A 24,481-nucleotide genomic window follows, 5' to 3' on the forward strand; every position below is an offset into this window, starting at 1 on the left:
GAGCAGAAGAAGAACATGAGGAAGAACATAAACAAAGCGATGAGCAGGAGGAGTACGACAACGATTACGGGCCTCCACCAACTGAGACCACCCATGATAAGAAGAGTGGGAAGCAGCCTAAGAAGGATTGGGAAAGTTCAACCCCATTTCACAAACCGCGCCCTTGTCTCCGCAAGAACAAGGTGGATGAGACCCGTTCAAAGAACAATGATGACCGTACCTCCAAGAGGGAAAGGAGCAAGTGAAGTTGCTGTCGTTGAGCTAGTTAAACTTTGTATGTTGGCTTCGTGAAACTATTTGGTATTTGTTGAACTATTTGCTACTATTTGGATACATGCTATGTTTCTTAGTTGAACTATTATTCGTATCGAGATATGATACATGTTGTATTGTGTTGCTGTACATATTTTTATGTTTAGTCTATATTATTATCGTGGAAAAATAAATAAACACAAACAACAAGTTTTGTGCAAAAATGCACTATGATCATATCCTACCGCCGAAGTCCCTGGCGGTAGGATATCATAGCCTACTACCGCAGGGCCTGGCGGTAGGCTACGCAACCCTACCGATAAAGTTAAGTTAGGTGATTCCAGGAGTTAGTGCGCTGAACTGCGAAATGCACATACCTACCATCGAAGGCCCTGTCGATAGGTTATCACATCCTACCGCCGCTGCCCCTGGCGGTAGGGTATGTGTCAGGTCAGCACCAGGGCCGTTAATTAGACGGGTGATGTCGTTAGCCTACCACCGGCGTATATGACGGTAGCCTATGTAATCCTACCGCCAAGTCTGCTCGCGGAAGCAAAAGGGCCAGATTTCGATTTCTTTTTCAAACCGGGGTCAGATCTTAAAAAACTTCTTCAAAAGGGTCAAAACTCGAAATTTAGCCCTAATGGGCTTGGGTCTTCGGCCCTGACCACACAGTCGACAGTCCACTACTCCACACAGCCACACCACATCCGGTCGACGACACCATGACCCGCCGCCGCTGCCGCCGCCGCCGCAGCGCTCGCCGCCCCTCGCCACCGGCGGCGCTGGAAGACGACGACCTCCTAAGGAAGATTTTCCTCCTCCTCCCGCCTCAGCCCTCCTCTATTCCCCGCCTCTCCGTCGTCTGCAAGCATTGGCGCGATGTCGTCACCGACCCCCAATTCCTCCGCGTCTTCCGCGACCAACACCGGAATCCTCCCCTTCTCGGCCTGGTCATGGGTCACACCGGGTCGCCCTACTTCAGGTCCGATCTCGACCCTCCAGACCGCATCCCACACGAGCGCTTCTTCCCTCCAGACATCCTCTGCATGCACATGGATTTGTTCGACTGTCGCCATGGACGCGTCGTCTTCTTCGACCACCGGCTGCGCGAGGTCATGATCTTTGACCCCGCCACCGGAGACCGCCGTCATGTGGTCGTTCCACCAGTGTTTAACGAGAAGGAGATTGGCGTCTTCAACGCCGCCGTGGTTTGCGTTGCCGGCGACGAAGGCCACGTGCACGGCGATTGCCACACTAGCCCATTTCAGGTGGTCTTGATGGGCATCAGTGACGACTATAATCAAGCTTTCGCCTGTGTCTACTCATCGGAGTCTGGCATATGGGGCGGTATCATCTCAATAGCGAATCGTGAGATGTATGATTTGGAGCAACCCAGTACACTTATCGGAAATGCCCTTTACTGGTTATTTCCTGGAGATCATGAAGAAGGCATACTGGAGTTTGATTTGGGTAAGCAGAGCCTAGCCAATATCGAGATGCTGCAATATCTGATGTACTATAAGCATCGCAGCCTTCAGGTCATGGTAGTGGACGATGGCTGTGTTGGCCTCGCCATTCTGTCGTGCTATAGATTCGAAATGTGGGAGAGGAAGGTCAGTTGTGATGATGGTGTTGCTGGATGGGTGTTGCAGACGACCGTTCAACTGAACACGATCCTTGGATTGGGGCCTATGGGGGAATGGACAATTTACTAATGGGGTATGATGAAGTTGATCGTGTGATTTATATAAGGACGGACATCGGTTTTTGCATGGTTCAACTTGAGTCAATGCAGTTCAAGAATCTCGGCAAAGACAATTTCAGCAATACTTGCTATCTTCCCTACAGAAGTTTCTATACCACAGGTAGTTCTATGTCTTTACATTGGAGGCAAATAAAAAGATCGAATTACTTTTAGTTCTTCTTTGCTGGAATAGTGTGCTACGAACGTGTTGTTTAACTTCTTAACTCTACTGATAGTTATCATATTCTCTTTAATATTATCAATGAAGTCTGGACCATTGTCATGTTCAGAGAATGCAGACAGTTTTAACTAATTTTATTCAACTACTGGATGTAAAACCATGATGGTAATTGGAAAAACTTAAACTGTTTATTCATTGTGCTTTCTATTATTCTCCAATCATTTCATACCCTATGCAATCAGGAAGAGATTCACCTATTCTTTGAGGGATTTCTGTATATCAACTGTTCAAAGCAGTGTGTTTGTGTTTGGGTTTTCTGTCATTTTCTGCATCTTTCCTATCTTGGGGCATTAGGCGCTTGGTTATTGACTACTCCCTCCATCCCAAATTACTTGACGCAGAAATGGATGTATCTAGTGTTAAGCTTCATGCACTAGCCAACGCAACCAAAAGTCCGAACTGATGGAAAGGGCTAGTGCAATCCACATATACTGTAATATCTAGAACTAAAAATACGTTTAGATACATCCATTCCTGCTACAAGTAATTTGGGACGGAGGGAGTAGTTAGTTAGTGTGTGCCAAGAAAATGTAAAAATGTGATACTAGGCGATGAAACAATGTTCTTGCGACACTTTCACTCTTGGATGTTCAATTCCCTTTGCTGTTTTTAGTCCTTATCGATATTCTGTTAAAAGCAGTAGTTTTTCCCACAATATCACATCAACGACCATTTATCATTTGTCTGTGTAACAAACTCATCTGTCACCTACTCACATTATGAGGTCTGAGTTCATCTTCTTAGCTTGTTCTCAGTCTCTTGGTCTTCCCTCTTGCCCATTTTTTCCATTTTCCCAATCTGACATCACTTCTCTGTGCTAGTGAGTGATTTGGCTGTACGTGGGAGGACTGATGGCCTCTTTGCACCTCTTGTGAATGATTACAACTTTGCTTCATGGGGTGTGGGAGCAGTAGGAGGTAACGAAGCAGCTACCTCGAGTGGAACCTTACCGGAAGGAGGTAACATACATGTATCTTGGAATTTATGGGTCTGTATTATACATCGGAGATTTGGACTTTGGGAGGTCGATCAGTAGCTGAATTGTGGGTCGCTGTTAGCAATGTCCTTAATTTGAAATATAATTTCACCTGCTACCCTGCTAGTTAGTGATTTGTTATTACCTCATTCCTGTCAATTTTTTATAGTAAATAAACAAACAGGTTTGCCTGTGCCAATTTCCTTACCAAGGTTCCAAGCGGGGATTTGGTATGGAGGGATATTCTGGTTTGGTCTGACTTGGGGCTTGACTCTTTCATTCTCTTCTCGCCTGCAGGAGCGTTTGGCAAATCAAAGCACGGAGATCAAGGAAAGGATGCGGATCCGGTGCCTAGCCGGGTACTAAAACAAACTCAAATTGACGTGATATTCAAGAAGGTGGCAGAGACAAGATCAAAACTTAGCAAAGCCTGGGCAAAATGGTTTCGGAGCAATGGTGTTCCTGGAAACAAAGCAGACTGCCCACACTTCCGTAGTGCCTTGAAGCTAACACAGCAGCTAGGTACCCGGTTCGTTGCTCCTACAGGCAATGAAATAGACGGTGCAGATCTGGATGCCAGTGATGAAGATCTTCCATAGGTATGGGGAAGGTGAACTTCCTGAGGATATGGGAAGGCTAACTACTTTGTATCATGTTAGAACAAACGGCTTGCGACTATGAAACTGATGATCCATGCTATTGTAAGTTGGGTGTAGGGCTAGTTGAGCACTGCCTCATGAAGTGTGCTGAGTCCTTTTGACCCTTGTTCCTCATGAAGACGCGAGCTCTTTTCTGTTCTTTTTCTTTGCTATGTTGACTACTCCCTCCGACACATAATATAAGAACATTTTTGACACTACACTAGTGTGAAAAAACGCTTTTATATTATATGTTACGAAGGGAGTAGATTTTTAGTAAGGTCCCTGTCTATTATACTATGAGTGTCCTCTCTTCTTCCTCTAAAAGGATGCAATATAGGATGTCCGCCTTATTAGAAAATTGTGATGTTAGAGCCAAGTATCCCGATGACGGTTAACTGAAATAAAGCATCATGTCACATCGACTGATGAGAGCCAAGATCGTTCCGGGAAACAGCGCTCCATGATTATCACATTTTCAGGCCACGTAAAAAGCTTGAGCCTTGCTGTGAAGAGTACACCCCAAGCCTGGCCGGTGTGATATATTGCCCTCTAACCAATCAACCTTTCCAATAATCACACTCTTGAATCCACACACGTTGGAACGGAATCTACCTTTGCTTCCTCTACTCCTTCGTCTCTTCCAACACAACATATTGCGCTGAACGAGTCATTAGCGCCTTTCGACACCTCTATCGGGCTAGAAAGTCAAGCAGTTTAGCCACACTTTATGGCCGTTTTTAAGTTGGTGGTTGCCTGCTCTGCTCACCCGGTCAAAAAACCACCCATCTGGAGCCCCTATCTTTCACAACCCTCTCACTGCTAATCTTAGCAACACTGCACCGGTTCCTCCAGCAGGCATCCAGATCTGGATCCGTGTATGCTGACTGCTAAACAAATGTTGGTTGAGGCTGCATGCGGCAGAAGAAGCAACGGCCTCTGCTGAAGAGTTTAGGTTATGGCTCACACATCAAAGGAGCCACAATTAGAGAGACGTTGGCTGCACACCATTCCCTTTTTTTTCTTTTCTTTCATGGAGTATATATTCTTGATCGCACTCCGTAATGACCGTAAGGAAGTCGCCGCCATGACACTCATCTTTGTAGCGCTACATTGATATAGTCCGTTATCTTTTTCACAAGTTGGAGTGTCACCTGATCCTTTGGCTAGATGCAGTGCAAGCGCCTGCGACAGCTCATCCGTTGGCTCATTCCTTCCTAGACCTTTGCCCTGTGGTGCCTTGGCCTTGCCTGCTATTCCAAGGATGCATTGCACTGCTGGTTCCGAAGTTGAGGACCTCATCAAGGGCTGTGCCGTTTGGCTTCAAGTCAATTTGGAGCTGCCAATTATGTGATCTTCATCTATTTATTTTCTGCTGGTGCAAACCAAGCAAAAAATGTAGGCTAAGGGGTTGGCGGTTCATTTATTTATTTTCTGTCTGTAACTCTATGCATATCTAACTAAAGATTCCTCTACTAATTGGAAAGCTTGCACCCGAAAAGTTTGCTTATGGCTGACGGTAGGAGAGCTCTGCATCTGCATCATGGGACCCACCAAGCTATCTCTATTCGGCTATTTTTTCCGTTACTTAAGATCCTGTTTGGAACCACAATAGATTATAATAATCTGGATTACAAAGATAGATTATATAATCTTGTTTATAAAAATAATCTAGGTGAACATGTTTGGAGAACAAATTATATAAACTGTAATCCAGGTTTTATATTGTACAATGACATATCTGTCCTCTGTTTTTTAGTTGCAAAGGTAATAATTTAGGTAGTCATGTTTGGAGGACGGTGACGGTGGCAATAGGTAATTATCCCCAAGTTTTCAAGGGTAATGGATCATTAGTAATCCATAATCTGATTTTAGCTGGGGTAGAGTAGATTATGAGTTTTTAATAATCTGGTCATCTAGTTTTTATAAACTGCAATATAATATGTCCTGTTTAGAGACATAATAGATTATATAAATTGAATTATATAATCTGTTCTAAACAGGGAGCGGGAATACGAAGTCGAGAGAAGGAGTTGGGTCCTCATCTCATCAGAAAACCCGCTACGGACCGAAGAACTGTTGACAGACAGTGGCATAAACTATATCCGCTTGAACCACATCAACTGGAGTAGTAGTAGTAGTATATCTTGGGAGCTCACTTGTTAATTTCTCAGTTCACAAGTTGATTGGCCCTGAACCTGATGGATATCTAATCGTGGTCAGTCCAGGACGTGATCCAACCCCCCAGCAAACAAAGGAACGCTGCATCGAGAGCTCCACCAAGTAGAGTAGTATTCCGTCCGTTTTAAAATAACTGTCTCAAGCTTAGTACAATTTTGTAGTAGAGCTAGTATAAAATTGAGACACTTATTTTAGGACGAGGAAGTAGGATGGATGGAAGATTGTGGTCCCTGTCTGATTGGCATTTCTCTTGATAAAAAGAGGTGTGCCTGGAGTTGGAGATCGATGGCCATCGGCAATCACACGCATCGAGCAACATTCTCCTTGGCCATCAAGCTAGCATGCATCGATCACAATGTTTTCGCTCGCCTTTTTGGTTAGAGCAACCAACGTTCGATCGACCACCATTTCTCCGAACAAGCTGGGAGGGGATAGCAGACATCGCGCACACCGACAACCGCTACAAGTTGATCCCGGAAGTGAAGACGAGAAATGTTTCGTGTGTTATTCGAACGCCACCCTTACCGGACCTACAAAAGCATTGTTTTTCCAAGCTACTTGAGTACTAGTAGCGTTAGTAGATTACTCAGGTGAAGCAAGGGATATGCCGCTGCATTTGCCTAGCTAGACAACCGATGTGACCTGAATAAGTATGTGTCCAAGCAGGGCTCAAACAAGAGAAGAATCAAAGAACCCCAGCCTGAGACGACGGCCTGCAGCTAGCCTGCCAGTTCGATCTCAGCTCACTAACTTTTTTATTTTTGTTGCAGGAGAGGCGATGGGCACATCAGGTTTGCCTCACAAGGAGACTAACCTCTAGCCGGTAAACAAAACCAGTTCAGCAAAGGCAGGCGAGAAAGGGACACGAACAACACAAGGTTCGCGTGAGCTGTCTGCGCGCCTGCTGCCGGTGCCCTCTCTCTCCAGAGAGAGAAAGCGAGGGCGAAGATGGCATGATTAGCGCTAATCTTTTAACTATTTTGGCTCGCAAAAGCAACAAGAGGACAGCGTCTAAGCTAGCCACAACGGAGGGAGAGTGAGAAGCAAGCCTCGTCCTGCATGCTTGCTTGCTTGCTTGCATACACCTTAATTTTTTTTCCTCTGTGGTAGTAGTATGTACTACTCCTGCTTGCTTGCTCGTGATGGTGATAAAGATTTGTTGCTCCACTGTGCTAGCCAATCATTTCACCAGCCCAGTAGTATGTTTCAGCTTATGAGCTTCCATGCATCCTTTGATGCACCCTGCGTTGCTGAGGCTGGGGTCCATTGCAATGCTCTTGTTGGGAAAACTTTGATGGCTTAGCTTCTCCTGGCTGGCTGATTGTCACTCTGTCAGTCAGTCAGTCGCAGGCACCAGCCAGTGGAATGGCCGAGTGCTGCTGCTGCTGTACTAAGCATGCAGCGGCTGAAGCAAAGCAGTTGGTTGGTTGCTTGCTTGCCGGAGAGATCTCAGTCGGTCAGATCGGTGCAGCAAAAGTAGGAGCTGGGCAAAGGTTAGCATTGACCCAGGAATTCACGGGGGTTCAGTACTTGAGTTACCACCACATGGGTAGCAATTTGCATGGCTAACAGCAAGGCTAAAAATAACACCAAATATCCGGAGGCGGAGAAGAAATAGAAGGGAATAAACTATGACGACCGGGTAAAATAAAAAGGAATAGCATTCGAGTTACTAATCTTTGTTGGCCACTAACTCGCAGGCCGGCTTATTAATCCTGTCCATCCGGAGATGAAATCAAAAAAAGGAATGCAGCAAAACGAAAAGAAAAATGTATTCTTTCTTTCTTTCTTTCTTTTTCCTAATCAAGAACCTGAATGCTTGCTGATCAGCTGAACTCTTCTTCTTCTTCTTCTTCTTCTTCTTCTTGGGTTTCTTGGGAAGATTCTCTCTCTTTCTATTTTGGAGCTTGGAGTGGAGCTAGCGTCGCTTGGAAAGAATGACGGAAACGAATGGAATCAATCTGTACACATCCCCCATTGATGGCCTCGGTTTGCTTGCGGATCGAGCTTGTGCTTCTGGTTCTGGAAGGCGGATCGAGCTCAAACGGCGCGTCGTCGGCCGAGTCCGGGTTCAGGCCTCCTCCGATGGAGCCGGCGGGAAGTTGAGGTCCAGCGACCCCGCGGCCGCCACCGGGTACCCCTGCTCCTGCTCCTCGGTCACGCTGGTGCTGCCGTAGAGCTCGCCGTCGGAAGAGAAGGCCGTGTCGGCCATCACGTGCGACCGCTTGTGCCCGCCCAGCGCCTGCCCCGATCCGAACACCCTGAAGCAGACCGGGCACTCGAACTTCTCCGCCTCGGCGGCTGGCTTCTTGTTGGCGGCACCAATGCCGATGGCCACCGAGTCCGGCGAGGCCGACGGGGACAGGGTGCCGAACGAGGTGTAGGTGTCGACGCTCGGCTCCGGCGCGGCGGCGGCGGCGGCGGCCTTGGGGGCGCTGCAGCTGGTGTTGATCCGCTTGTGGCTCGCGCGGTGGCCGCCCAGCGCCTGGTAGGAGCTGAACACCCTGCCGCACCCCGGGCACTCGTAGCGGGTGCGCTTCGGCGGTGGCGGCGCGGCCTCGCTCCGTTGCTTGGTCGAGACGGAGGAGTTGAGCGCGTAATGGCTGGTCCTTCGCTTCTTGCTCTTGGCGACGTTCTTGGTCTTGTTGGCCTCGCCGTACTGAAACAGAGCCGAGTCGTCGTCGGAATTGTAGCCGTAGCCGTTCCTCGGGACGTGCACCTGCTTGGGCGCAGCCGGCGAGCCCCGCATGCCGCCGGTGGTGTCGCGCGAGAGCATGAGGAGGCAGAGCGCGACGTCCTCCTGCTCCTTCTCGAACGCGCTCAGCACCGGCGGCGGCGGCGCGGGGGCCGGCGCCGCCACGCGCATGGACCTGCGCCTCCGCCTGGGCGGCGCGGCCATGACAGCCACCGGCGCCGGCACCAGCGGTTCCACCTCCTCTTCGTCCTCCTCCTTCTCCGCCTCGGCCTCCGCCTCGGCGGCGAAGGAGTACTCCTCCTCTCCCAGCAGGTCCACGTCGTCGTCGTACTCATCGTGGTCCCTCGCGGCGCCGGGCGCATGGCTCCTCATGTGGCCGAACAGCGATCGCCACGAGGAGAAGAGCTTGCCGCACTCCCGGCAGGCCCTCTGGTCGCCGGCGTCACCGCCCTGATCCTCCTCCTCGTCGGCGAAGTCGGACAGGCGACGCGTCTTCTTGGGGTTCTCCCTGAGCCCGTAGCCGACGGCGCCATTGGCGGTGGTCCGGCCGCCGTTGGCGGAGGAGCGCCTGATGAGGTCGTCGTCGGCCTCCGGCAGCGCCTCGCCGAGCGAGATGTGGGAGCGCATGTGGCCGCCGAGCGAGCGGCCGCAGGAGAAGCCCTTGCCGCACACCTTGCACCTGTGGTGGTGGTGGTGGTGGTGGTGGTGGTGGTGGTGCATCCCCGCAGCAGCAAGCTCCCCCACGCCCACGGCGTCCATGATGGATCGATGAGCAAGAAGCAGCGATGCGATGGATCAAGAAGAGAGTGGGGAGGGGGAGGGGCCGCCTGGGGGAGGATCTGAGGCGGCGGGCGCGAGCATTGGGGATCTGGGGGGAGATGAAGCTTGGGAGAGCTGAAGGAGTAGAGGGGAGGAAAGGTAGGGTGGTGTGGTTAAGCGGAAGGCGAAGCTAGCGGAGGTCGTGATCGATCGGAGGTTTTGTTGGAGCGATGGGTGCGGTTGAGGGGGAGGAGGAGAAATCCATGCATGCAACCAAAGTTCTTTTTTTTTTCTTCTTCTTCTTCTTAAATCTTAAACAAAACAAGTCGACACCCACACCCACCCAGAGAGAGAGAGTCGTCGTGGAGGCTGCCACGTGGACTTGATGACCTGTCGAGTCTAAATGTGACGGTCAAACATTTTGATTTTTTTCAGGGGTGGAAGGAATGGAGCAAGTTGACATTGGCGAAGGGTGGATGGTCTTGCTTGCATTTAAAGTGGGGTTGCAAGGATGAAATCTGTCGTAGCGATGCGGATCGCTTGTAAATGTTTTGTTGTAGTACGTACTTATAATGCAGTGTTATATCTACAGCCATCGTCGCATGGTGATTTGACTTCTATCGTATCAAGTTCAAATCATCGTTTGTGGAAAATACAAATTGTGCTAATTTACTGAGTGGGAACAGGTAATGGTCTTGAGGTTTCTTCTTCTTTTTTGTGAAGTAATAATTGCTATAAGCTACGATTAGACATCCTGGCACAACAAAATGAACATTAGTCACAAAGATTTTTCATAAGAAATAGTAGCGCCGACAAAAAAGTTTTGTCATTGCAACTCTTTGGAGATGCAACATACTAAGTTATTTTTTGGTACGTAAATGATTCTACACATTATTTTTCATGAGGAATCTTACACACTTTTTCCCCAGGGAATCATACACATCTTTATCTCTACTATTATCTCAACGAAAGTTAGCAATTGCGATATGATACGTCTTTAACGTATATATAATTTTTAATTGTTTGATATTAACCTATTAATCTTGTATGTTTTATAGGCTATTTTATATTATTTTTTAGAATTGCCGAGATGACTCATCGGACTGCTGGATGATGTGGCTTAAGTCATCGGATCCACGTGGCCGAACATAGGTGCCCTGAAAGTTGTCTTGAAAGGCATCTTCCAGATCCTCCCAACTTCTGATGGAGTTTTCCGGAAGACTGTTCAACCAGTGTGTAGCTGTCCCTTTGAGCTTTAGTGGTAAGTATTTGATGGCATGGAGATCATCTCCATGAGCCATGTGAATATGGAGGAGAAAATATTTTATCCATACGGTCGGTTCTGTTTTCCCATCATATGGAGGAGGAATGGAGCAAGTTGACATTGCAAAGCGTCGATGATATTGCTTGCATTTAACGTGGGCTTGCAAGGATGAAATTTGTCTTAGCGATGCGTATCACTTGTAAATGTTTTGTTTTAGTACGTACTGTATAATGCAGTGTTATATCTACAACCATCGTCGCATGGTGATTTGACTTCTATCGTATCAAGTTCAAATCATCGTTTGTGGAAAATACAAATGATGCTAATTTACTGAGTGCGAACAGGTAATGGTCGTGAGGTTTCTTCTTCTATTTGTGAGTAATAGTTGCTATAAGCGACGATTAGACAACCTGGCACAACAAAATGAACATTGGTTACAAAGATTTTTCATAAAAAATAGTAGCGCTGACAATTAAGTTTTGTCATTGCGACTCTTTGAAGATACGACATACAATACTAAGTTACTTTTTGATACGTAAATGATCCTACACAATTTGTTTTCATAGGGAATCTTACACACTTTTTCCCGAGGGAATCATACACATCTTTATCTCTACTATTATCTCAATAAAAGTTAGCAATTGCGATATGATACGCCTTTAGCATATATATAAGTTTTAGTTATTTTATATTAACCTATTAATCTTGTATGTTTTATAGGCTATTTTATATTATTTTTTAGAATTGCCGAGATGACTCATCGGACTACTGGATGATGTGGCTTAAGTCATCGGACCCAGGTGGCCGAACATAGATGTCATAAAAGTTGTCTCAAAAGGCATCTTCGAGATCCTCCCAACTTCTGATGGAGTTTTTCGGGAGGCTCTTCAACCAGTGCCTAGCTGCCCCTTTGAGATTTAGTGATGAGTATTTAATGGCGTGGAGATCATCTCTGCGAGCCATGTGAATGTTGAGGAGGAAATCTTCGATCCATACGGTCGAGTGTATTGTCCCGTCGTACTGCTCGATACTTACAGGTTTAAACCCTTTGGGGAACTGATGTCGCATCACCTCATCTCTGAAGCACATTGGGTGAGCGGCGCCCCTTATCCGAGGTGTGTCATGCTGGAGATCGTACGATATCCTACCACGCTGCTGATCCCGAACTCCATCGTTCTGATTGGGCCGAGCTTGATGTTTGTCTTGTCTCACTGGAGTGTGACTTCTGGATCCGTAAATAGATCTAGTTTTTCATGCTTTAGACTTAATGTTCTGCCACAGATCCAATGGGTCTCCGGGTTGAACTGGTTTCTTTCTCCTGTCCCGTCGTTGAGGAGGACAGTCTAGTTGATTGTCTTGTGCGAATCTGGATGGTGCGGGCTCCAAGGCCTCATCTTCGAATTCTGGCAACAAGCGGCGACGTGGGTAGCTTTTAGTTTGTCCCCGTCGTTCCTGTCCGTACCCTTCTTCAGCGGCCAAGACTTTTTTCCATCTCTCACTGATGGAGTCCTGTTCAGCTTTGAGCTACCTCTACTTTAGCTTAAGACTCTGAGCAGTGGCTATGAGCTGCCGCCTGAATACTTCTTGATCCAGTGGGTCTTCAGGGATGATGAAATCCTCGTCTCCGAGGTTGTCCTCCTCCTCGATCGGAGGGACGTAGTTGTTGTCTTCGGAGTTGCCGAGATCTTCAGGTTTGTCTGCATCCATGTAACCTCGTAGGTGAGGGTCGTATTCGGGGTGTGTAGGTTTTGGGGATTCAGGTGGATTTTTTGTATCCTCGGGATTTAAATTATCCCTGATGCGTGCATTGCTTTCCTTGCCCTTACGAGCTTTAGGATTTTGTGCTGGTGACGACACTTGACGGGCTCCTCGCCACTGTTTTTTGTTGGGCTGTCATCATCGCTTTTCCCCATGGCACCCTCGTCCCTAGGGGTGTCCACCATGTAGACGTCGTACGTGGAGGTGTCAGTCCATCGTCTCGTTATGGGAGGACTGGGTGATTGAGTAAATGTGTCCATGTCTTCGGCTTCTTTGAAGGAGAAGTCTAACAGATGGTTAGATCTTCGATAGTGGCGATGAAGTGGGTGGTGGTGGGGAATAAAGTTCCCTGCACCTAGTCCGAGGGCCTGAAAGGTCCTGGGTCGGGATCAGTCTGTCCGAACCGTCAGCAGTTTGGGTTTAGGTCATCATCTCATTTGACCATGAGAGATTTGCTGGACTAACCCCCAGAGCCCCGGCGTAGTTGAACTCCGGTGCTTCAGCGTAGGAAGTGTGCTCGGGCGGGATTACCCTCGATCCTCCGAACACCATGGTCAGATCCTGGCTCGAGGCCGAATCAAGGTTAGAATATATTCTGGACTCAATCTCAGGAAGAAGACCCGAAGTTAAGGCTTCGGAATTTTCGAGCTCCTTAGCCAAATCCGAGACCTCGGAGAGGATCAGGTTGCCCCGGGTGTCGGTAACAAATTCCAAATCACCGAACTTGAATTCCTGGCTCGGGGTGAGCCCATTGATCTGGTGATGAACCACCTTGATATGCGGGGTGGTACTGCTGAAAGCATGGGATTGGTCGGAGATGAAGATACCTCCAGCCTTGACATTTTCACTAGTGACCAAGCGAGCCATCGATCCTTTTTGCAATCTCAAAGCAGAGGTCTCATTGAAAGCACCAATGTCGGTGTCAAAACCGACTGATCTCGAGTAGGTGGTCCGAACTGTGGATCTTGGGTCGATGGGTAACAAGAGACGAAGGAGACGATGTTTTATCTAGGTTCGGGCCCTCTTGATGGAGGTAAGACCCTACGTCGTGCTCTTGTTAGTATTGATGGAGTAATACAGACTACAATGTTGATCTACCTCCAGATCAAATGTTATGGTCTAAACCCTAATCATAATGAGCTTAACCCATCCTACGAACTAAGGCCCCTGGTTATATAAATATCATGAGAGTCGGTTACAATAGGGAAGGAATATGCCGATCAATACGTCGCCTTGGATCGTACGCCAAGTCTTCGTAAGAGTTCATTTTGAGCCCGATACTTCTAATGATGATCGAACGGGATAGGGGATCCGTCCCATGAGAATAGATAGACGGCCCAAGGACCCCTTAGTCACGGACTCCCTCACAAATCCCGCGTTATCATCAATCCACCAAAAGGGGGAGATTATAAGGCCATATTTCTACCCTGGTGGTTTTGCTGATTGATGACAATGCATTTGTGAACTAATCGTGTGCATTAAGCCTTTCAGATAATTCATCATTTGTCATAAGAGAATTCTTGCCCCTCGGTTGATTAGAGTGAAGATGGTATCTTCCTTGCGTTTCATTTTCAGTGGATTTGAGTCGTAGGAGAACCATACAATTGAGAGGGGGTTCGCATCGAAAAGGTCTAGGTGGAATCAACACACGCACCTTCATTTGCACCCCTTGTCCTTTCTCGCATCATTGGAGTTCCGAAGTTGCCTTTGTTCTAGTCCAGAAGAAACCAAATGGTAGTACCACACAAGGCAGCGGTACTACCTCTTATCCGCAGTAGTAGTGCTGTGGACAACGGTAGTATTGCTCATGAGCGGTAGTACCCTTGCTCAAGTACCGCTCGCTTTTGTGTCTCGACTTTTTGTGTTGGACTGAGCAGTTTCTGCTTGATAGTATGGCGTGGTAGTATTGCTCTCAAGCGGTAGTATTGCCTGTTACTATTGTGCCACTACCGCCCTTATTTCTCGTCCTGGAACCCTCAACAAACTACCAGCGGTACTGTTGGAGAACGTCGCATGGGAAACAAAAGTTTTCCTACGCGCACGAAGACCTATCATGGTGATGTCCATCTACGAGAGGGGATGAGTGATCTACGTACCCTTGTAGATCGTACATCAGAAGCGTTAGAGAACGCGGTTGATGTAGTGGAACGTCCTCACGTCCCTCGATCCGCCCCGCGAACAATCCCGCGATCAGTCCCACGATCTAGTACCGAACGGACGGCACCTCCGCGTTCAGCACACGTACAACTCGACGATGATCTCGGCCTTCTTGATCCAGCAAGAGAGACGGAGAGGTAGAAGAGTTCTCCGGCAGCGTGACGGCGCTCCGGAGGTTGGTGATGATCTTGTCTCAGCAGGGCTCCGCCCGAGCTCCGCAGAAACGCGATCTAGAGGAAAAACTATGGAGGTATGTGGTCGGGCAGCCGTGAGAAAGTCGTCTCAAATCTGCCCTAAAAGCTCCATATATATAGGAGGAGGGAGGGGGACCTTGCCTTGGGGTCCAAGGGACCCTCAAGGGGTCGGCCGAGCCAAGGGGGGAGGACTCCCCCCCCAAACCGAGTTGGACTTGGTTTGGTGGGAGGAGTCCCCCTCCCTTCCCACTTCCTCCCTCTTTTTTTTTCTTTTCCTTTGATTTTCTTTTCTTGGCGCATAGGCCCCCTTGGGGCTGTCCCACCAGCCCACTAAGGGCTGGCGTGTCTCCCCAAAGCCTATGGGCTTCCCCGGGGTGGGTTGCCCCCCCGGTGAACTCCCGGAACCCATTCGTCATTCCCGGTACATTCACGGTAACTCCGAAAACCTTCCGGTAATCAAATGAGGTCGTCCTATATATCAATCTTCGTTTCCGGACCATTCCGGAAACCCTCGTGACGTCCGTGATCTCATCCGGGACTCCGAACAACATTCGGTAACCAACCATATAACTCAAATACGCATAAAACAACGTCGAACCTTAAGTGTGCAGACCCTGCGGGTTCGAGAACTATGTAGACATGACCCGAGAGACTCCTCGGTCAATATCCAATAGCGGGACCTGGATGCCCATATTGGATCCTACATATTCTACGAAGATCTTATCGTTTGAACCTCAGTGCCAAGGATTCGTATAATCCCGTATGTCATTCCCTTTGTCCTTTGGTATGTTACTTGCCCGAGATTCGATCGTCGGTATCCGCATACCTATTTCAATCTCGTTCACCGGCAAGTCTCTTTACTCGTTCCGTAATACAAGATCCCGCAACTTACACTAAGTTACATTGCTTGCAAGGCTTGTGTGTGATGTTGTATTACCGAGTGGGCCCCGAGATACCTCTCCGTCACACGGAGTGACAAATCCCAGTCTTGATCCATACTAACTCAACTAACACCTTCGGAGATACCTGTAGATCATCTTTATAGTCACCCAGTTACGTTGCGACGTTTGATACACACAAAGCATTCCTCCGGTGTCCGTGAGTGATATGATCTCATGGTCATAGGAACAAATACTTGACACGCAGAAAACAGTAGCAACAAAATGACACGATCAACATGCTACGTCTATTAGTTTGGGTCTAGTCCATCACATGATTCTCCTAATGATGTGATCCCGTTATCAAGTGACAACACTTGCCTATGGCCAGGAAACCTTGACCATCTTTGATCAATGAGCTAGTCAACTAGAGGCTTACTAGGGACAGTGTTTTGTCTATGTATCCACACAAGTATTGTGTTTCCAATCAATAAAATTATAGCATGGATAATAAACGATTATCATGAACTGAGAAATATAATAATAACTAATTTATTATTGCCTCTAGGGCATATTTCCAACAGTCTCCCACTTGCACTAGAGTCAATAATCTAGTTCACATCACCATGTGATTCCAACGAATCCAACACCCATATAGTTATGGGGTCTGATCACGTCTTGCTTGTTGAGAGAGGTTTTAGTCAACGATTCTGAAACTTTCAGATTCGTGCGTTCTTTACAAATCTTTATGTCATCTTATAGATGCTGCTACTACGTGCTATTCGGAAATGCTCCAAATATCTACTCTACTATACGAATCCGTTTCACTACTCATAGTTATCCGGATTAGTGTCAAAGCTTGCATTGACGTAACCCTTTACGACAAACTCTTTAACCACCTCCATAATCGAGAAAAATTCCTTAGTCCATTAGTTACTAAGGATAAATTTCGACCGCTGCTAGTGATTCAATCATGGATCACTCTCTGTACCTCTCAACATACTTTGAGTCAAGGCACACTTCAGGTGCGGTACACAGCATGGCATACTTTAGATTCTACGGCTAAGGCATAGAAGACGACCTTCGTCTATTCTCTTTATTCTGCCGTGGTCGGGTTTTGAGTCTTACTCAAATTCACACCCCACAACGCAACCAAGAACTCCTTCTTTGCTGGTCTATTTTGAACTCTTTCAAAAACTTGTCAAGGCATGCATCTTGTTGAAACTTCTATTAAGCGCTTTCGATCTATCTCCATAGATCTTTGATGCTCAACGTTCAAGTAGCGTAATCCAGGTACTCCTTTGAAAACTTCTTTCAAACAACCTTGTATGCTTTACATAAATTCTCCATTACTTCTGATCCACAATATGTCAACCACATATACCTATCAGAAATTCTATAGTGCTCCCACTCACTTCTTTGGAAATACAAGTTTCTCATAAACCTTGTACAAACCCAAAATCTTTGATCATCTCATCAAAGTGTATATTCCAACTCCGAGATGCTTGCACCAGTCCATTGAAGGATTAGTGGAGCTTGCATACTTGCTAGTATCTTTAGGATCGACAAAACCTTCTGGTTGTATCACATACAATGTTTGCTCAAGGAAACCGTCGAGAAAACAATGTTTTGACATCCTACGTGCAATATTTCATAAATAATGCATCAACAACTAACATAATTCTAACAGACTTTTAGCATCGCTACGAGTGAGAAAGTCTCATCATAGTCAACTGTTTGATCTTATCGAAAACATCTTTGCGACAAGTCGAGCGTTTCTTAATAGTGACTTATCACCATCATCGTCTGTCTTCTTTTAAAGATCCATCGTTACTCAATAGTCCTATGACCATCAAGTAGTTCTTCCAAAGTCTACACTTTGTTTTCACACATGGATCCTCTCTCGGATTTCATGGCTTCCAGCCATTTGTCGGAATCTGGGCCCACCATCGCTTTCTCCATAACTCGTAGGTTCACTGTTGCTCAACAACATGACCTCCAAGACAGGGTTACCGTACTACTCTGCAGCAGTACGCGACCTTGTCGACCTACGAGGTTTGTAGTAACTAGATTCGAAGCTCAATGATCATCATCATCAGCTTCCACTTCAATTGGTGTAGGCACCACATGAACAACTTCCTGCGCCCTGCTACACACTGGTTGAAGTGATGGTTCAATAACCTCATGAAGTTCTACTACCCTCCCACTCAATTCTTTCGAGAGAAACCTTTCCTCGAGAAAGGATCCGTTTCTAGAAACAAACACTTTTCTTTCGGATCTGAGATAGGAGATGTACCCAACTGTTTTGGATATCCTATGAAGATGCATTTATCCGCTTTGGGTTCGAGCTTATCAGACTGAAACTTTTTCACATAAGTGTCGAACCCCCAAACTTTCAAGAAACGACAGTTTAGATTTCTCTAAACCTCAGTCTATATTATGTCATCTCAACGGAAATACGCGGTGCCCTATTTAAAGTGAGTGCGGTTGTCTCTAATGCATAACCCATAAACGATAGTGGTAATTCGATAAGAGACGTCATAGTATGCACCATACCAAATAGTGCGTGGCTATGACGTTCAGACACATCATCACACCATGATGTTCCAGGTGGCATGAACTGCGAAACAATTTCCACATTGTCTTAACTGTGTACCAAAACTCGTAACTCAGATATTCATTTCCATGATCATATCGTAGACAGTTTATCCTCTTGTTACGACGAACTTCACTCTGAAACGGAATTGAACTTTTCAACATTTTAGACTTGTGATTCATTAAGTAAATACTCCTGTATCTACTCAAATCGTCAGTGAAGTAAGAACATAATGATATCCACTGTGTGCCTCAGCACCCATTGGACTGCATACATCAAAATGTATCACTTCCAACAAGTTACTATCTTATTTCATCTCAATGAAAACAAGGCCTTGCTCATGTGGTATGATTCGCATGTCACTAGTGATTCGAAATCAGGTGAGTACAAAGATCCATCAGCATGGAGCCTCTTCATGCAATTTATACTAACATGACTCAAGCGACAGTGCCACAAGTAAGTGGTACTATCATCATCAACTCGTATCTTTTGGCACCAATATCATGAACATGTGTAACACTACGATCGAGATTCAATAAACCATTGAAGGTGATTATTCAAGAAAATAGAGTAACCATTATTCTCTTTAAATGAATAATCGTATTGCAATAAACACGATCCAATCATGTTCATGCTTAACGCAAGCACCAAATAACAATTATTTAGGTTTACCACCAATCCCGATGGTAGAGGGAGCGTGCGACGTTTGATCATATCAATCTTGGAAACACTTCCAACACGTATCGTCACCTCGCCTTTAGCTAGTCTCCGTTTATGCCGTAGCTTTCATTTTGCGTCACTAATCACTTAGCAACCGAACCGGTATCCAATTCCCTCGTGCTACTAGGAGTACTAGTAAAGTACACATCAACATCATGTATATCAAATACACTTCTTTCGACTTTTGCCAGCCTTCTTATCTACCAAGTATCTTGAGTTGCTCCGCCTCAGTGATTGTTCCCCTCATTACAGAAGCACTTAGTCTCGGGTTTGGGTTTAATCTTGGGTCTCTTCATTAGTGCAGCAACTGTTTTGCCGTTTCACGAAGTATCCCTTCTAGCCCTTGCCTTTCTTGAAACTTAGTGGTTTTACAAACCATCAACTATTGATGCTCCTTCTTGATTTCTACTTTCGCAGTGTCAAACATCGCGAATCGCTCAAGGATCATTGTATGTATCCTTGATATGTTATAGTTCATCACGAAGCTCTCACAGCTTGGTGGCAGTGACTTTGGAGAACTATCACTATCTCATCTGGAAGATTAACTCCCACTTGATTCAAGCGATTGTCGTACTCACACAATCTGAGCACATGCTCAACGATTGAGCCTTTTCTCCTATGCTTTGTGGACAAAGAATCTTGTTAGAGGTCTCGTACCTCTTAACAAGGGCACAAGCATGAAATCACAATTTCATCTCTTTAGAACATCACTTATGTTCCGTGACGTTTTACAACGTTTTCGGCGCCTTGCTTCTAAGCCATTAAGTATTTTTGTACTGAACTATCGTGTAGTCATCAGAAACGTGTATGTCGGATGTTCACAGCATCCACAGACGACGCTCGAGGTGCAGCACACCGAGTGGTGCATTAAGGACATAAGCCTTCTGTGCAGCAACGAGGACAATCCTCGGTTTTACAGACTCAGTCTGCAAAGTTTGCTACTATCAACTTTCAACTAAATTTTCTCTAGGAACATATAAAACAGTAGAGCTATAGCGCAAGCTACATCGTAATTCGCAAAGACCATTAGACTATGTTCATGACAATTAGTTCAATTAATCATATTACTTAAGAACTCCCACTCAAAAAGTACATCTCTCTAGTCATTTGAGTGGTACATGATCCAAATCCACTATCTCAAGTCCGATCATCACGTGAGTCGAGAATAGTTTCAGTGGTAAGCATCTCTATGCTAATCATATCAACTATACGATTCATGCTCGACCTTTCGGTCTCATGTGTTCCGAGGCCATGTCTGCACATGCTAGGCTCGTCAAGCTTAACCCGAGTGTTCCGCGTGCGCAACTGTTTTGCACCCGTTGTATGTGAACGTTGAGTCTATCACACCCGATCATCACGTGGTGTCTCGAAACGACGAACTGTAGCAACGGTGCACAGTCGGGGAGAACACAATTTCGTCTTGAAATTTTAGTGAGAGATCACCTCATAATGCTACCGTCGTTCGAAGCAAAATAAGGTGCATAAAAGGATTAACATCACATGCAATTTATAAGTGACATGATATGGCCATCATCACGTGCTTCTTGATCTCCATCACCAAAGCACCGGCACGATCTTCTTGTCACCGGCGTCACACCATGATCTCCATCATCATGATCTCCATCAACGTGTCGCCATCGGGGTTGTCGTGCTACTCATGCTATTACTACTAAAGCTACGTCCTAGCAAAATAGTAAACGCATCTGCAAGCACAAACGTTAGTTATAAAGACAACCCTATGGCTCCTGCCGGTTGCCGTACCATCGACGTGCAAGTCGATATTATCTATTACAACATGATCATCTCATACATCCAATATATCCCATCACATCGTTGGCCATATCACATCACAAGCATACCCCGCAAAAACAAGTTAGACGTCCTCTAATTTTGTTGTTGAATGTTTTACGTGGTGACCATGGGTATCTAGTAGGATCGCATCTTACTTACGCAAACACCACAACGGAGATATATGAGTTGCTATTTAACCTCATCCAAGGACCTCCTCGGTCAAATCCGATCCAACTAAAGTTGGAGAAACCGACACTTGCCAGTCATCTTTGAGCAACGGGGTTACTCGTAGCGATGAAACCAGTCTCTCGTAAGCGTACGAGTAATGTCGGTCCAAGCCGCTTCAATCCAACAATACCGCGGAATCAAGAAAAGACTAAGGAGGGCAGCAAAACGCACATCACCGCCCACAAAAACTTTTGTGTTCTACTCGAGAAGACATCTATGCATGAACCTAGCTCATGATGCCACTGTTGGAGAACGTCGCATGGGAAACAAAAATTTTCCTACGCGCACGAAGACCTATCATGGTGATGTCCATCTACGAGAGGGGATGAGTGATCTACGTACCCTTGTAGATCGTACAACAGAAGCGTTAGAGAACGCGGTTGATGTAGTGGAACGTCCTCACGTCCCTCGATCCGCCCCGCGAACAATCCCGCGATCAGTCCCACGATCTAGTACCGAACGGACGGCACCTCCGCGTTCAGCACACGTACAGCTTGACGATGATCTCGGCCTTCTTGATCCAGCAAGAGAGACGGAGAGGTAGAAGAGTTCTCCGGTAGCGTGACGGCGCTCCGGAGGTTGGTGATGATCTTGTCTCAGCAGGGCTCCGCCCGAGCTCCGCAGAAACGCGATCTAGAGGAAAAACTATGGAGGTATGTGGTCGGGCAGCCGTGAGAAAGTCGTCTCAAATCTGCCCTAAAAGCTCCATATATATAGGAGGAGGGAGGGGGACCTTGCCTTGGGGTCCAAGGGACCCTCAAGGGGTCGGCCGAGCCAAGGGGGGGAGGACTCCCCCCCAAACCGAGTTGGACTTGGTTTGGTGGGAGGAGTCCCCCTCCCTTCCCACTTCCTCCCTCTTTTTTTTTCTTTTCCTTTGATTTACTTTTCTTGGCGCATAGGCCCCCTTGGGGCTGTACCACCAGCCCACTAAGGGCTGGTGTGTCTCCCCAAAGCCTATGGGCTTCCCCGGGGTGGGTTGCCCCCCCGGTGAACTCCCGGAACCCATTCGTCATTCCCGGTACATTCCCGGTAACTCCGAAAACCTTCCGGTAATCAAATGAGGTCATCCTATATATCAATCTTCGTTTCCGGACCATTCCGGAAACCCTCGTGACGTCCATGATCTCATCCGGGACTCCGAACAACATTCGGTAACCAACCATATAACTCAAATACGCATAAAACAACGTCGAACCTTAAGTGTGCAGACCCTGCGGGTTCGAGAACTATGTAGACATGACCCGAGAGACTCCTCGGTCAATATCCAATAGCGGGACCTGGATGCCCATATTGGATCCTACATATTCTACGAAGATCTTATCGTTTGAACCTCAGTGCCAAGGATTCGTATAATTCCGTATGTCATTCCCTTTGTCCTTCGGTATGTTACTTGCCCGAGATTCGATCGTCGGTATCCGCATACCTATTTCAATCTTGTTCACCGGCAAGTCTCTTTACTCGTTCCGTAATACAAGATCCCGCAACTTACACTAAGTTACATTGCTTGCAAGGCTTGTGTGTGATGTTGTATTACCGAGTGGGCCCCGAGATACCTCTCCGTCACACGGAGTGACAAATCCCAGTCTTGATCCATACTAACTCAACTAACACCTTCGGAGATACCTGTAGAGCATCTTTATAGTCACCCAGTTACGTTGCGACATTTGATACACACAAAGCATTCCTCCGGTGTCCGTGAGTGATATGATCTCATGGTCATAGGAACAAATACTTGACACGCAGAAAACAGTAGCAACAAAATGACACGATCAACATGCTACGTCTATTAGTTTGGGTCTAGTCCATCACATGATTCTCCTAATGATGTGATCCCGTTATCAAGTGACAACACTTGCCTATGGCCAGGAAACCTTGACCATCTTTGATCAATGAGCTAGTCAACTAGAGGCTTACTAGGGACAGTGTTTTGTCTATGTATCCACACAAGTATTGTGTTTCCAATCAATACAATTATAGCATGGATAATAAACGATTATCATGAACTGAGAAATATAATAATAACTAATTTATTATTGCCTCTAGGGCATATTTCCAACAGTAGGGTGCGGTACTACCTCTTATCTACGATACTACCGCTCTCACGAGCGGTAGTACCGCTTAGGCGGAACTACCTCCGCTTCTACTTCCTCTCTCCGCTTTGAAGCTGCTGCATCACAAGCCAAGCGGTAGTATCGCTTGAGCGAGTGGTAGTACGGCTCTGGCAACACTATCGCCTCATGTCCTCGTGCCATTGCCATGTGTGCTCGCTCTACCGCCCAAGCGGTAGTACCACTCTTTTGAGCTGCAGTACCGCTTGTGTGCGGGATGAGAGGGGATAACAGTTGGATTTGTTCCCCCACTATATAAAGGGGGTCTTCTTCCCCAAGAAGACCACATCTTCTAACTCTAAGCCCCATTGCCACTCCAAGCTCCATTTTTGCCCGATCTCTCTCTGAAAGCACATATGCTCCCTTGGTGGTTTTCATAATTCATGGCAACATACATTGTCTCTTGGACTAACACTTTTACCTAGTATATTTCAGGTATAGGCCACATAGTGCATTGGCCAAAGGATTGTGAGGAGAAGCCCCTTGATGCAAGGAAATAAATAGGATTGGCTCAAGTTCAAGCAAGAGGACTCTACATTTTACATTTGTGAGAAATCAATTTTGAGTCCATATAAAAGTCAATACTATTAAAAGGGGGTGAGGTATTGATGACCCACAAGTATAGGGGAACAATCGTAGTCCTTTTGATAAGTAAGAGTGTCGAACCCAACGAGGAGCAGAAGGCTCTGATAAACGGATTTCAGCAAGGTAATAACTGCAAGCACTGAAAGTAGCGGTAACAAGTGATGGTGTAGCGAGGTGAAACGTAGCAAGCAAAGAGTAACAAGTAACAAGTAGTAGCAACGGTGCACCAAGTGTCCCAATCCCTTTTGTAGCAAGAGACAAGCCTGAACAAAGTCTTATAGGAGGGAAAACGCTCCCGAGGACACACGGGAATTTCTGTCATGCTAGTTTCATCATGTTCATTTGATTCGCGTTCGTTACTTTGATAGTTTGATATGTGGGTGGACCGGCGCTTGGGTACTTCCCTTACTTGGACAAGCATCCCACTTATGATTAACCTCTCTCGCAAGCATCCGCAACTACAAAAGAAGAATTAAGACAATGTGTAACCATAGCATTAAACTAGTGGATCCAAATCAGCCCCTTACGAAGCAACGCATAGACTGGGGTTTAAGCTTCTGTCACTCCAGCAACCCATCATCTACTTACTACTCCCCAATGCCTTCCTCTAGGCCCAAATATGGTGAAGTGTTATGTACTCGACGTTCACATAACACCACTAGAGGAAAAACAACATACAACATATCAAAATACCGAACGAATATCAGATTCAC

General features: G+C 46.5%; 2 protein-coding genes across 2 annotated transcripts; one reads left to right on the plus strand and one right to left on the minus strand.

Annotated features, from left to right (window-relative positions):
- The first annotated feature begins 977 nt into the window (after positions 1-977).
- Positions 978-4,013, plus strand: LOC123425776. Its single transcript, XM_045109498.1, has 3 exons — positions 978-2,120; positions 3,062-3,199; positions 3,514-4,013. The coding sequence occupies exon 1, from the start codon at positions 978-980 to the stop codon at positions 1,968-1,970; it is 993 nt and encodes a 330-aa protein (XP_044965433.1). The 3' UTR covers positions 1,971-2,120; positions 3,062-3,199; positions 3,514-4,013.
- Positions 4,014-7,535: 3,522 nt separating this feature from the next.
- Positions 7,536-10,152, minus strand: LOC123429743 (zinc finger protein ZAT9-like). The gene has a single exon (XM_045113746.1). It carries the CDS (start codon positions 9,487-9,489, stop codon positions 8,107-8,109), a length of 1,383 nt encoding a protein of 460 aa, XP_044969681.1. The 5' UTR covers positions 9,490-10,152; the 3' UTR covers positions 7,536-8,106.
- Positions 10,153-24,481: the final 14,329 nt, after the last annotated feature.

The sequence above is a fragment of the Hordeum vulgare genome, chromosome 2H (genome assembly GCF_904849725.1).
Source record: "Hordeum vulgare subsp. vulgare chromosome 2H, MorexV3_pseudomolecules_assembly, whole genome shotgun sequence".
NCBI classification, from domain to species: domain Eukaryota; kingdom Viridiplantae; phylum Streptophyta; class Magnoliopsida; order Poales; family Poaceae; genus Hordeum; species Hordeum vulgare.